At 37.6% G+C, this 15,371-nt stretch overlaps 1 protein-coding gene across 7 annotated transcripts in view; it reads right to left on the reverse strand.

The window, feature by feature from the left end:
* NAA15 (N-alpha-acetyltransferase 15, NatA auxiliary subunit) overlaps window positions 1–12,452 on the reverse strand; it is a 133,585-nt gene extending 121,133 nt beyond the window's left edge. For 2 of the 7 annotated variants that reach the window (XM_077139992.1, XM_077139990.1), the window contains exon 1: window positions 11,327–11,663. In XM_077139992.1, the coding sequence (XP_076996107.1) occupies window positions 11,327–11,380 (54 nt within the window). In that variant the 5' untranslated portion in view covers window positions 11,381–11,663. Of the gene's footprint in view, window positions 1–2,462; window positions 2,652–2,703; window positions 3,814–3,855; window positions 5,536–11,326; window positions 11,664–12,300 lie in introns of those variants that run through there. The other 5 variants (XM_077139995.1, XM_077139996.1, XM_077139994.1 and 2 more) reach the window with 5 other exon arrangements.
* Between the last annotated feature and the right edge of the window lie 2,919 nt (window positions 12,453–15,371).

Consider the following 15,371-nt stretch of genomic DNA (forward strand, 5'->3'; position numbering starts at 1 on the left):
CCTGGGCTACCTCCAGATCCTCTTTGGGTCAGACTTCTGCAGGCGCCCCAAATGGGTATCTCTGTTTTCATTTCTGCCCTTATCTCTTCTCCACAGAGTAGCTAGAGGGATCCCTTACAATCTGAAGTTCACTCACGACCGTCTTCTGCGTAAGACCCCCATAGATTTCCTCTGTCCTTGGAGTAAAAAACCCTGTGTCCCTCCACAATACAGTCTTACTTCTCTCTCTGATCTCCTCACATCCTGCTTCCCACTGTGCTGATCGTATTCCAATTGTACTGTTCTTTCTTTTTCCTTTCCTCACACATACATGCCAAGCTCCTTCCAAGGCATCCATCAGCTGTTCTCTCTAAAACTGAGTTCTTGTCATTGAGGGTCCCCTCAGATGTCATCTAAAAGAGGCTTTTCCTCTTTATCTCAATGAAAGTGCTTCCATCCCTAGTCACTGTCATATCCCCTGATTTTATTTTATTCCCAACACTTATCACTATCCAAAATTATCTTATTAGTCTAGTAATGATCTGCCACCAGAATGCTCCATGGGAACAGGGTACTGCTATGTCCCCAACATGTAGCATGAGCCCAGTCCACTAGTAGGCATTCCACGAAGGCTGAGTGAGTGAATGATCCAAGGAGTGATCTATTTTCCTAATGGTTTTCTTTTCATGTATTCCATGGTCCTTTTTAAAGTTCTGAAATATTTCTGCAAATTTTCCTACCCACTGTAAAACTTAGAAAATAAAAAACAAAAATCCCAGTATGGTGAAATAACCACCACCAAAACAAACAAACAAACAAACAAACATTATTTAGCTCTTTCACAAAAATCTTTAGAATGACTTAATGACTTAGCCTGAAACTTTTGACACTTTGGGTACAAAGCTTCTTCTAACAAAGCAAAGTCAGAAAAAGTTTGTCTCCTTGGTTATCATTCAGTGACAGGAGCAACTAAGAAAGCAAAGAATGTGGTACTATCTCAGGTACTAGAAACAAGAAAACCAGAGCTCTCTCTAGCTTAGTAAATGTCCACACTTCAGAGTAAAAGGAACAGCCAGCTACCTAAGCATAGGCTATGTGATCTCTATACCACTAAGTTAGAAAAGTCTAACACTTGTTTTGAAAACACAAATATACTCCACCATGACTGATTTATTATGGAACAATTTTGAGAATACTAAATTTCAAATTTCATGTTTGCTTATATGGAATTCCATCTGCCAGAAACTCTGGGTGAACACAGTACACTTCATCTTACAACCATGTAAGAAAGCACAGCACACAGGCACACACCTCAAACACTCACCAGGAACCTTCACCCTGTAGGCTCTGAGCCACACCCATCCACATCTGGTGTTAATACTTTCTGTTAGATTTCAAATAACCCTCCTTCTGCCACTTCACAGTAACTCACAAGGTACATACTTTCACAGCTCACTTCCACAAACTTTAGGTCTTTTTTCAAGGTAAAGTGATGTATTTTTAGTATTTATGCATTTGCTAGCAATTTAACGTGTAAACTGTGCTACCATTTTTATGAGATTCATATCTTTGCTTTTAATGTCAGTAAGGAAATTTTTAAATGTTGTGCCAACCCTTTTTTTTTCGACAAGTCCTATGGTCTTTATTCCTTATTTTGCATTTTGAGAACCCATATGCCCAGATATAGTAGATCTGACATACAGCAGATATGCGAAGCAATGAGAAATATATTTTAAACAATGTAATTATTTAAGTATTGGCTAATTTATGAGATTTGCTCAATGAAGTGCTGCAAGGTTTCTGTCACCTAATGTGTAAAAAGCTTAGCAGAAAATTTACTTCAAAACCAATGTTCAATAAATGCTAATTTACTTTCATTTCCCCATCTTAAAGATTCTGACTCAGTCCTCAAGCATTGATAATCAAAGGAGATCTAGTAATCCCCAATGCCATCTCTCTGAAAAATAATAATGACTGCCACATTAAGTGTAAGCCACTATCAGGTGAGGAAAAAAACATTTTTGCGGAAGTAGACAACTAACCCTAAGCCTTTTTTTCTAGGTCTATATTTTAAAAGCAAACTTTCATTTCTCCTTTTATATAATCAAATAAAATAACTCTTCTTTACAGATGTCACACAGGAATGTTTACACAATCTCGTCTGTATTAAATTAAATGGAATCTCCAAGATTAAAAATATCACTGACTTCAATCGAGATTATAGTCTCCCCAGTAGGTTTTGATAGAAATTTCTAATTTTCTCAACTCAAGATTTGTACATATTGTAACAGCCAAATAAAATCTCAGAGGAGTAGAGTATATCAGGTAATAGAAATATTAACTTTCCATCATTCATTTCTTCACTTCAACTTTTGTTTTACTTTCAAATGGACAAAAAAAGAAAAAGATTGTCTTATTAGATTAAAATTCTAAAGAATTATTTTAATCTCACATTTTAAGTACCAAACAATATAATTATTCACCTTATCCAGAGGGAAAAATCCATTTGGAACAAGTTAAACTAGTTTTGTTTTGTTTTGTTTTGAAGTTACAACTTCAATACAGTTTTGCACAATATACATCATAAAACAGCTCACAAATACCCAAGTGTACAGCTCACAATCCAGGGAAATACCCCATAATAAAAAATACAACCTCAGCATAAAACCCTTTCCACACCCCAATATTTATAATAAGAACCATCACTTTCTTAAACCTCTTCACCTGTTCTTCTCACCATCAGTACTGGCAACTGACATTCTTTTCAGAACCGTTTTTCACTAAGAAACTAAGACTTTTCTCTCTTTGACAGGGTTACTGCCTATAAATAGAGAGCAAAGCCGTATTTAGACATGAATGCTTGGGGTTGGCTAGGCTCACTGATTAGTGAAGAGACCTGCTCTCCCACACCAGCTTCTCAGCATACCTAATCAAATTCCAGGAATTCAACTGGATTTTCAAACTTTTTTTCTGAAAAATACTCACAAAGCAACAACAAACTACATAATTGTTTTCCTTCTAACATTTTATATTCGTGTTTTATATTATAAATCTAGAATAATAGATTAAATTAATTAAATAATAAATTCTCACTCCTAACTCCGTGTCAGAATCAGCTGTAGAGCTTTATAAAGCTACCGATGCCCCACAGAAGCCCTGCTCTCTGGAGATTCTGATTCAGCAGGCTCCACTGAACAAACTCATTTAATCCAGATGTCATTTTTCCTCCAATGCTAAATGCTAAACCAGCCAACGAAAGAGAAACAAAAATAAAAATTTCCTCTGATTATGCTTTTGGAATGAAAGGCCATGTAAACAACTAATACTTAGATCCATTCATAAGTGAAACTTCCTAGGTCTTATCAGATAAGACAGGTTCTGCCCAATATTCTACAATCACTTCACGTAATAATGTACTACAATTTCAAGACCCAGCTTACCTCCCTTCTCCAAAAATCTTTACGCAAACATACAATCCAAAGATCTTTCCCTTTTGCTCTGTAATCACTGATTGTCCATGCAACAAATATTTATCAAACATCTAATATCTATAAATAACTTTATCCAATGAGGATACTGCAGTTAACAGAACAAAGCCCTTACCTTCATGAAACCTACATTTTAATTCCTGAAGACATAATATAATTAAATATACTATACATCATATGGTATTAAGCACTATAAAGAAAAACAAAGTGGGGGAAAAAATAAAGAGAGTTAGGGAGGGCTTCTAAATCATAAAAACCCTCTTTAACATTTGGAAGACATTTGAGCAGAGTCTTAAAAGAAATAAGAAAAAAGGAGAGTCATGCAGGTTATGAGAGAAAAAATATTCTGAACAAACAGCCTTTATACACATGATCCCTTTATACTTGCCTTTTAGATTCAAAAATGCTTTCATGAACAGAGATTTGAATTGATGCTTTGTCTGAAACTGCATTGTCAGAAGAAGAATTACAGGAAGTAAGAATGCACATTAAGGAGAAATAGACTCTTCAGCAGCTCTTCAGTCCTCCAATCACACAGGGCACCAAGTCTGCCTCTCTAGGAACTGTCCAGAGAGAAACTGTCCAGTGATTTAGAACCATAGTTGGGATGGCAACTCTTCAAATAACTAAGCTTGTGCGGACCCCAATAATGACTCAGAAGGAGTGCAAGTTTTTTAAATATCTACAGAAATGAACATTAAACTCAGTACCCTATTAAGGTTATGATGTTTCTTCTGTAAACACAGTATTATCTATCACTTCTAAAAACTAAACTGTGGTCACTAATTTATTAGAATACCCTAATTCCCCAAATAATCTGGCCAAACAAGTAATTTTTTAACCTACTCTCTTGACTCAAAAGAATTCTTTTCAAAAACATGTAAAAGGATAAATATCACTGGATAGATGTGATAGTAGCACTTTACTGTAAGGGTAACTAACAGCTCTGAAATACGGGTGATTAAGGTTAAAAGGGGAAGTATGGGTTGTGTATGTCACTAGAAGGAAAGCTAGATGATAAAACATGGGCTATACAAGATGATGAACCCTGTTGTGGACAGTGACTGTGAATAACTGTACAAATATAAGAATGTTCTTACACAAACTAAAACAAATGTAAGTCATCATTACAAGGTGTTAAGAATAGGGTGGCTTATGAGGAAAAAATACAACTGACGCAAACTATGGACTATAGTTAACAGTAACACTATAATATTCTTGCATCAATTGTAAAAAACGTACTATACTAAGCTAAGTCACAATAATATGGGAGTATACTGGGTATGGGATTTTTTATTTTTATTTTTTTGAGCAACGAGGATGTTTTCAAATGACTGATTACTATACTGGTTTGAAACCACTATGTGTGAAAAAGCAATGTTCTTATTTTTTTCCACGTTCTTTTAATCAGTTCAATTTTGTGGGGTCAGATTTATTGTTCAGGGTGGGACCTTTTGATTGGACTGTATCCATGGAGATGTGACCCCACCCATTCAAGGTGGGTCTCAATTAGTTTACTGAAGTCTTTAAAAAAGCTGACAAAGAGAGCAGATGCCTAGCCTAGATACAAATGTATGGAGATGTAGAAGGAAAGCTCCTTGGCAGAAGTCAGAAGGACCCCAGGAGCTGAGAGAGCCATTTTGAAACCAACTTGGGAGGCCAGCAGACATCACCATGTGCCTTCCCATGTGACAGAAGAACATGGATACTGCCTTTCCTCCAAGAAGGTTGCTGGTGCCTTAATTTGGACATTTTCACGGCCTTAGAATTATAACTTGTACCTTAATAAATCCCCTTTATAAATGCCAATCCATTTCTGGTATATCACATTCCAGCAGCATTAGCAAACCAAAACAGTGATGAATACACAACTCTCTGATTATACCAAGCACCACTGACTTACACTTCAGATGGATTGTCCAGTGTATTAATAAAGCTGTTTAAAAACTAGGGGGGAGGGCAGAAAAAAAAAATTTCAGGTCTCTAATACAATAAAGAATTTTTTTTTAAAGCACTGTCAATTTAAAGTAACATACATTTATCGGTATATTCATATCTCATTCCAGAAAGGATTTAGCAAGCAAACAAAAATGGATAGCAAATTTATATATCATCAAGTTTTTACTAGATTTTAAGATTTTAAAGTATTTCGCTGTTTTTATAACAATACAACATATGTACTATGGCAAAATTGCATTTCATTTTCTAACATATTTTTAGAAAGAAATTTATTCTAACTTAAATATTTGATTTGCTACTGTGTACAGGAAAGAAGTGATTTCACAGTAGGTAATTTGTTTCCATTTTTTCTTTTTTTAAAAATTTTGTTATACTTTAAACATAAGCAGTATAGACAAAATCAACTGAAACCGGGCAGGCGATGGTGACACCTTGGCAGAGTTCTCTCCTGCCAAGCCGGAGAACCGGGTTCTCGTCCCAGTCCCTGCCCATGCCAAAAAAAAAAACAAAAAACAAATCTACTGAAATCAATTTCAAGTTACTGGCCACATTCAGCTGCAAAACCAGAATTCTGTCATACAGAAATTTAATCAGATGACCTTCCATGTGCATATGGAAACCTACTTGTTAACAATTTCTAACATTTCTTTCATCTGCAACTAAATCTAAACTAAATATCATTAAATGTAGAAACAGCAACCTAAACAATTATTACAACTCTTTTACCTAATAAAGAACTCCTTCCTTCTATATAGAGCCATGAGAAAATAAATAAATAGACATGAGGCTGGTGTGGCTGTTAAGTGTCACTGGAAAAAACAAAGTTTGATCCCTGACTACCTAACACAAGCTCTTTGGTTTAAGCGTGTTACTTAACCTCATTCTCTGTTTCCTTAATAAAAACGTCTCCTAATCTAAAAAGTTTTGAGAACGAAGGAAAAAGGACTGTAAAAAGTGCACTGTCCAAATGGTGGCAACTCATCTACTCAGTTATTTGAACTGATATTTAACCTAATTAAAATAAAATAAATTAAAATAAAAAATTCAGTCACATTACCATATCTCACGCATGCAATGAGCACACGTGCTAATGGCTATCATATGGGACAGAGGAGGTACAGAACATTTCCATTATCACTGAAAGTTCAGTGCAACTTTAAAGCATCTAGGACAGAGCCTGGAAACTGGTAGCTTTTCAATAAAACATAGCTATTATTATTATCATGCTATGCCAATGTCCTCTCCCATTTTTCTAGCAAAATAAAATTGTCCTTTTAATTTATGACTAAACAACATATAAGTCACTCGAGCAAAAGTACAAAAATATATTTATTAAGGATGTACAATATTTAAAGTACTTCCAATTCAGATTTTTTTCTCGTAATTCACATTAATATATGAAGAAAGGAAGAAGCAGCAGCAGTAATCACTCTTGACGGCAAGGCATTAGGGTGTGTTTAACTTTTCAAGTGGGCTAAAACCTAAAAAGGTGTGGATTTCATTCTATCCTGGCATCCTCAGTTTTCTTATCCCTCAATCTAGAGCCCAAGAAAATGCAATAAAGATCTAGAAACACTCCTCAAACTATCTTGATATACAAACAAGATCAACAGTAGACAAAACTCACAATTTTCTAGTGACTTAGTTTTCAAAATTGTTAAACCAGTGTGTAATTAAAAAAAAGAATTCTAACAAACAACTCTTCTTTAAACTAAATGTATACATAAAATATATCACATTAAATTTACTCCCCCTTTCTCAATAGGCAAATTATAGACAAGAAATGTTATACAGGCATCTTTTACCAACTTACAACAATAATGTAACCAGAAAACACTGAGTTGAGTAAGGAGGAAAAAAAAAAAAAGGAAAAACCAAATATGCAACACAACTGAATTTTAGATAACTAAGACCAGATCAACCCAGGCAAATCCAGTACAGAAACTCTAAATTTTTTGCAAACTAACGTGTAAACCAAATTTCTATTGAAAAATAAATGCAAAAAACATTTCATTATTTTGAAACTAAGGTCTCAAACTTTTTTAAAAATTTAAACTAAATTAATTTCCTATATACAAAGAAGTATGATACCACTAACAAAATAGCAGTTCAAAATCTGAAGGCTGCTAGTATAAGTTATCAACCTAGCAACACTTGATAACAAGACTTTAGAGTATATCCAAGTTTTCTTATATTGGGGGTGGGAGGGGTAGGAACTTAAAAACAAAAGAGCTAACAATACAAAAGCTGAGGAAGCAGAAGCAATTTCAAAAAAGCAAATACTAACTTTTCTTTGCATTGTTTAATAATATTTTCTGCATTCCTAATGTAAGAGAATAAGGACATTATATCCTCTTCATTTTTCTTTCATTTAGTGATTTTCACATTTCTCAGAACTTCTAAACGTTTGCATACAAATTATCACAACAAATCTTTTAACACTGATTTTAGTAATGAACTTAAAGGTTCTGCCCTTCCCACTATCACCAATAAAAAAAAGGAAGAAAAAACAGTTTAAGATGCTTGATCAAAAATTGATGTCTATGAACGGTTAAATGGTGATACATTCATATCAGCAATAAAAAGGAACAGACTACTGATACACACAACAACTTGGATCAATCTCAAGGAAATTATGCTCAGTAAAGAAAACAAATCCTAAAAAGTTATAGTTTTAACATGGAACCCAGAATGGAAATGAGCGCTTGTAATTCTGCATAGCTTAATGTAATACCCAGATACATCCTAGAGTATGCTGAACAGGTAATAAAAAGTACTGGCAAAGTCCCTTGAGGGTCTGGAGAAAAAAATATGGAACTATTAAACTTTACTACTGAGAAACCCCTGATACTGTGGCAAACATTAGGGACTCCCAAGTCAGCAGGTCAAGCCCTTGATCTTGAGGCTTGCGCTTGAGAAGTTCATTTATGTATTGGAAAAGCTAAGCCTACCTATAGTTATCCCTTAGAGTTACTATCAGAGGACCTCTTTTGTTGCTCAGATGTGGCCTGTATCTCTCTACGCCCAAGTTTGCAAGTAAAATCATTACCCTCCCTCCTATGTGGAACATGACATCGGGAGGTGAAAATTTCCTGGCAAGGTAGGATATGACTCCCAAAGATGAGCGTGGCCCTGGCACTGTGGGATGACAATGCCTTCCTGACCAAAAGGGGGAAAGAATCGTAACAAAGTTTCAGTGGCTGAGAGAGTTTAAATAGAGTGGAGAGGCTTTTACACAAGCTTCAGCTAGCTACTGCTATTTATCATGGTTTGCCAAACCAGAAACAAAACCATTCCTGCCAAACCTAAAGAACACCTAGGGCTTTATCTGAGATTCTACAAAGGTTCCATGCACTATGATTACTTTCCCGAAAGCTACAACCTCCAGATGGGTTCCTAGGCCAGATAAGTCCTGAAATCCAGAGCAGCCAGCCCTTGTAAAACATCAACTAGTTCCACCCCCCATCCCAGTTAGAATGGGCATAGCCCAAATACCCCTAAAGATTGGAAGAAATACCAAAGAAGGTGGAGTTATAACAAAGAAGATAGGATTTAACAAATTAGTATGACTGCTGAATCATTATAGGATATTACTTTTAGTCTCCAGTGTCTTGGAGCAGTGAGAAAGAAAAACCTAAAATTGTGGAACTGTAACCCATACCAAACTCTGAAATCTGTCCTATAACCAATTGTTACCGTGTGCTTTGAAATTTATCCCTTTTTTGTATATATGCTATTTTCACAATAAAGAAAGTTATACAGTTTTATTCCTTTTACATAACATTATTGAGATTACAAAACTATAGAAACAGAGTGCAGATTAGTGGTTGCCAGAGTTTGGGGGGAGAAGGGATGGAAAGGAGGGGATGTGTTTCTAAAAGGGCAACAGGAGATACTCTTGGACTGATGGAACTGTACTGTATCTTGACTCTAGTGTGGATGTGGCATCTATACTTGTGATAACACTGTAAAAACTAAACACACACATACATGTGAGTACAAGTAAAACGGGAAATCTGAAGACTGGTAGACTGTATGAGTGTTGTGATACTGAACTATTATTTTGCATGGCATTAACATGAGGGGAAACCAGGTAAACGTCATAGGGGATCTATTACTCCTTACAAAATGTGACTTTACAATCCCAAAATAAACTAGGAAAATCTAAGTATGAATTGGATATTAGAAAATATTAGGAAATAACTGTTAACAGTATTATGATTATACAGAATTTCTTATTCTTAGGATACTGCTGCTGAAGTATTTAGAGGTGCAGTGGTTTTGTCTGCCAAGTCACTTTTAAATATTTTATATTTGGGAAAAGAAAGCAAATATGAAACATGATAAAATGTTATCTATTTACTTCTTGCACTCCCTTCAACTTTTGCTTGAATTTTTTCAAAAACTGAGGGGAGGAATTAAAGATATATTGCTATCTCAAAACAAGGTTAGTCCTACCTACAAACGAATTAGTCCTTTAAAAGGTTTAAAAACAACTGCTCTAGTATAACTAAGCTATAGTCCCACCTACACTCCAATTAGTTTTAAAATTAAGAAGTGGCACTACAGGTTTCAAGTGATTAAAAATTATATGGTATTGGATGCTACTTTGTAATATGTTTTTCAAGATGAACTGACTATATCTGTAATGTATATAGTTTTGCAATATCAAAGTTGATTCAACACAGATTACTTTTTATTTCTAGAAAAACTGGATCCCAGGAGTACTTCAACAAGTGAAATAAATTCTAATTGCAAGAGTAAAGAACTAACACTTTCATACACACCCCCCAAATCTTAAAAGGTTTAAGTTGAACAAAAACAGGTAATTCTTTCAGAATGACTGTTTGCATAAAAGGGACAACCCACACACTGAACGCCATACAAAAACCTGCTACAATGTATTAATTATAGCGCCAAGGCTACAAGTCAAATTTTACATTGTAAATAGTCATCCAAACATCATTGCATCTACGGATTTATGCAAGTTGCACACATTCGAACCGTAGGGAATAAGTGAGAGCCATCTCAAAAGTTCTATATTCTTTTTTCCCTGCTGCTAAGTTTTGGCATCATTATACACACTTAAGTACAAAAGAAAAGTCTGCTTAGAACTTTCAACTAAAGGTACTTAACTTTTCACTTCCTACCGGACCGCCCCCTTGTAATGGGTTCTACCTTGTGAGGAGAAGGATGAAGGGGTGGGGAGGTTTCCCGCTCCGAAACTAAGAAATAAATGTTTCTTCCCTACTCCAGAACGGAGGGAACAAGAGAAGCCAGTAAGGCTGCAGACTCAAGTATGCAACTGATTACAATGTTTAGAAAGCTTCCTTTCCTTTACTACTCCCTCCTATCTTCCTTCTCCCAGGTCATTCAGTGGCCCCAGGATCGGCGGAGACAGGTGAATTCTAGGAGGGGAAGAAATGGGGAGGGACCATGGAGAGAGAGCCGCGCTTAGGCAATGAATGAGCCGTGCTGCATCGGCACCACCTGTTCCTTTCACGGGTGCCGCCCAGGCCTGCTGGTCAGCGTTCCCGCACAACCCGGACCGCGACACCAACCCGTGTTGCACGCTTCCCACCTAAAGGCCAGGCCTTGCCTTCCTTCGCTCGGGGACGAAAGGAACGAAAGTCTAGAAGCCGGCAGAATGGGGCCTAGTCCGGAACCAGGGCCTCCGAAGCGTGGTTATTGGAAAGCAGGTTGACGCCTGTGGTGCCCGGTGAGCGGAGAGAAGTGGAAGCCACAGGGAGGGGACAAGAGAGTGCATTCCGCCTGACTAGAACTACGAAAGCAGGGTCCCCGGCGGGGGTGGCTCGGTGCTCTCCTGACCGAGGTTACGGCTGACAGGCCCAGGTAGGGGCTAAATCCTCCCCAGTGCGTGCCGAGACGCTCACACTTACCAAGATCCGCTTGAAGAGCGCGTTCTCCTTGGGCGGGAGGCTTACGGCCGGCATCGTTCCGGCTCCTCCCGCTGCTCCCTCCACCACCCGGCTCGGTCAGTCTGTTTGTCCGACCGCCGCCGCCGCCGCCGTTCCCTGGCTGATTCAGCCTTGAATACCCCGACTGCCACGGCTACCAGGCCTCAAGTGTTCGCCGCGTCGCCCCACCTGGACACCCTCTTCCCTTCGTTGTCTTTTCTCCTTTCTCACTTAACGCTGCTGCCGCCGCCTCCCCCCAGCCAGTCCCCGTCGGCGGTTCACGTGGTAACTGAACAGACCGACAGAGCAGCCAAAATGGCGGACGCGGAGGGCTTTCCCACCCGGGTCACACCTCCGAGCACGCAGGCGCGGTGACCTCCTTTCCCCACCTCTTCTGTCCTGGAGCTTGCCGGGAAACCTGGAGGCTGACCGGCTCGCGGAGGCTGTGAGGGTCGCGGCAGGCATTACCCTGTCTTTTATAAGCTCTGACCTAGAAGCCCGGGATAAGCGAGGGGGCTAGAAAGGGGCCAACTCTGCCTCCAACCGCCTCCTCATCAAAAATAGGCTTTCTGCACTTTTCTGCTAGGAGGGCCTTTCATTCATTGGGTGGACGCTCCTTGAACCGTAAGTGCTAAACTGCAGGTGTTAAAGAAGCGCTGTGGTTGTTCGTAGAGGAAATGCCCAATTAAAAAGCAGAGGCGGAGTGGAAATGAGGCTTCTGCATAATGGGGACTTGGGAACTGATAGGAATGCCGGGAGGCTTGATAGAATTTGAAGAGCGTGAGGGAGGCTTGAATGGGGTTTGGTGATTCGACGAGTATTGCTTAAGATGAACCTGGAGGGGTATGGGTGATTTGAAGAATATTCTTTAAGATGAACCTAGAGAGGTAGTTAGCCCAATCCGTCGTGCCGTATATGCCCTTAGGACAGTGGAGAGTTCAGGGTCATTGGCTTACCTAGAGCTGGCCGTAAGCTAGTGCTTAAAAATATTGTGACTCGTTGAACTCTGCATTACCAGCAATTCCCAGACTTTAGAAGCCGATGAATATGCTAGGGAAAATGACTGCAATGGACAAGGTCGGACAGACAATACCGAATAAGGTCCCTCCCGCTCAGATTCTAGTAAACAATGTATATACGTCACTTCACTAACCACCGACAGTAAAATTTTTATCAAAGTGGCATTCCATTGATGATGCAAAACTTTTCACGTTCTGTCAACCATTTTTTACCCTTGGTTTTTGATGATCTCTCTCCAGATCAATTTGATCTGTAGCATTCTTTGCATAATAAGCCAATAAACAATATACTCGTGGTTTTGTTTCTTTTCTTTTCTTTTCTTTTTTAATTTATATAGATAAAGTTTTCAGCTCATTCTTCCTTAACCCTCCCTGGGTGGTGTGAGTTGAATAAGACTGTTCTCAGTGGGAATAATCTGGTACAAAAATTCGGATTTTCTAGCTACTATTTCAAATGCCCTCTCCTTTTGCCTGGGTCATATGAATAAGGTTGCATCATTCAAATCCTGGCATTTCCCTGAAATTTGTGGTTTCAAAATTTCATTTAAAAAATTGTAGTTACAGAACCCCTGTGTGGGTTTTGGAATATGACCAGTTCCTTAACCTTAATTTTTAAAGATTAGACAACTTAGAATTCATGAAAAACAGTTGTTATTTAGTAATAACCTACAAACTTCACTACCTCAAAAAATCTTTCTATCAAATTATCTGAACTATTAAATGACAGAAAAATTTCCCAATTACAGGTGATAATTTTAGCTTAGCTAACTTGGGCTTCCAAACCCTTGGTTTCATATCCCAAAATCCCTACAGCAGTATTGTTTGCTATGGTTTTCTAAATTTCTCCTGTAAATAATATATACTTTTCCCCTTGGGAGAAGGAGATTTCTGATCTTTGAAACAAATAGTGGTTTCCACCCGAAGCTGGGTACCTGAATGATATAGTTGGGCAAATGTTACTTTTTTTTTTTTTTTTTTTTTGCTGCTAACAAACAGCAATTTTTAGGACTCAGTCACTGCTATTCTGATTCAACATTTATCTGATTCATATCCTAGTTAAAATGCACTCACAGAGAGCATTAGTCTGATCACACAGCCTAGGACTAGATAGCCTGAACTCAATAAAATATCTATTCTGATCACCACTGTTTGACAAATGGAGATCCTGTTAAACTAGAGTTTTGCTGTGAATTGACAGCTAAGCAGGAAGTTATAATGATGATAATCATGATGGATAGTTCATCTTATTCCATGTATTTGCATGTCACTTGCAAAATGCCTCCTCTAAAATATTTTAACTAATGAAAAATAATTTACCTTGCAAAATTTAATTCTACAGAAGGGATATATGGAGTATAATTTCTCCACTGAAAACTGAACTTCATTTATGAAGTTCAAAATGTTCTCTATTGAGCAGGCCACAGCGGCTCACCAAGCAGATTTCTCGCCTGCTATGCCAGAGACCTGGGTTCAATTCCTGGTGCCTACCCATGCAAAAAAAAAAAAAGTTCTCTATTGACACTTTTACTTCTGCATTATTAAATAATCAAATGTCATAGAAAAGCAATATAAAGGAAGTTATATGCTACCCAGATTTAACAAATGTTTATATTTTACTATTGTTTCTGATCTTTTTGTTTGTTTTTCCAAATTAAAACTCGCAAATACATCAGAAACTCCATCCCTCTCCAGATCCTGTACTGGATCTGTAGAATTCTCTTGCATTAAAAATCAGTAAATGGGATGGGCCGCTATGGCTCACTAGCAGAGTTCTCACTTGCCATGCCAAAGACCCGGGTTCGATTCCCAGTGCCTGCCCATGTTAAACAAACAAACAAAAATCAATAAATGAGAAGCATGAGATGTATGAGTTTTTTCTTTTTATCTCTCTCTAGAGTGATGCAAATGTTATAAGATGACCATGGTGATGAGTGCACAACTATGTGATGATATTGTAAGCCATTGTATACTTTGGATGGACTGTACATATATGAAGATACCTCAATAAAAATATTAAAAGAAAAAATCAATAAATGATAGATGTTGTGGTTTTGCATTTTTAAAATTTTACATAGATATTATACTGTTTGCAACTCTTGCTCTTCCTTAACCTTCCTTGGGAAGTATGCATTGAGTAAGACATTTCCCAATGGGAAAATCTGGAACTAAAACTTGCCCTTTCTCTTTGCCTGGGCCATAAATAAGGGTTTTAGCATTAAGTATCTTGGAGCTACTTAAATGAATATCATGAAGCAACTTCTACCAAAATATCATAGCTATTAGCTTCTGGCTGGAATTGCTTCAGCAGGATTCTTTCCATGATGGAGTTTCACCTGCAGCTGCCCACAGCAAGTATAGGGTTCCATCAGCTCTAACATACTGAGAAAAATGCACTTACACTTCATCACTTTCCCAAAATACACACTATTAAAGGATACAGGAACCAAAACTCTGACAAAAAAAACAACACGATCTTTCCCAACATCAGTAATGAAGTTAGTAATTTGCTAGCTGACTAAGCACGTCTTCTGTTTCAACCTGTTGGATACTAGTAAAAGCTTTGTCAGGACATGTTTCCAAGAAAAGATATACAGTTTACGTGCTGCTGAATGAATAAGAAGCCAAGAAGCTAGGACCTAATCACTGACTCAGCGCATTAGTTGGGTGGTTTGCTTACTTGAACATGAGTCCCAGAGGCTCAAAACTAGGTCACAAAACTAATAAGTGACTCACAAAGTTAGCAATCCATTTAGCCAACAGTTGCATGTAAAAATGAGCCAAAAGGCATACTACAATTATTTTATTATTTATTCGATAATTTTGGGTTAAAAACACATTTTAAATAATATTTTAAAAATATAGAGGGAGGGGGGAAGAATCTGGCTTACTTGTGCAAAGATAAAACATGCCAGTACAATGTCTTTGACAGGCAAAAACAGACACTTTCTAAGATTCCCAACATACCTTATAAAATAGGTTTTGTGTTATATGCACAAAGAAGTTAAGTA

Source organism: Tamandua tetradactyla, chromosome 22 (assembly GCF_023851605.1).
Source record: "Tamandua tetradactyla isolate mTamTet1 chromosome 22, mTamTet1.pri, whole genome shotgun sequence".
Lineage (NCBI taxonomy): Eukaryota > Metazoa > Chordata > Mammalia > Pilosa > Myrmecophagidae > Tamandua > Tamandua tetradactyla.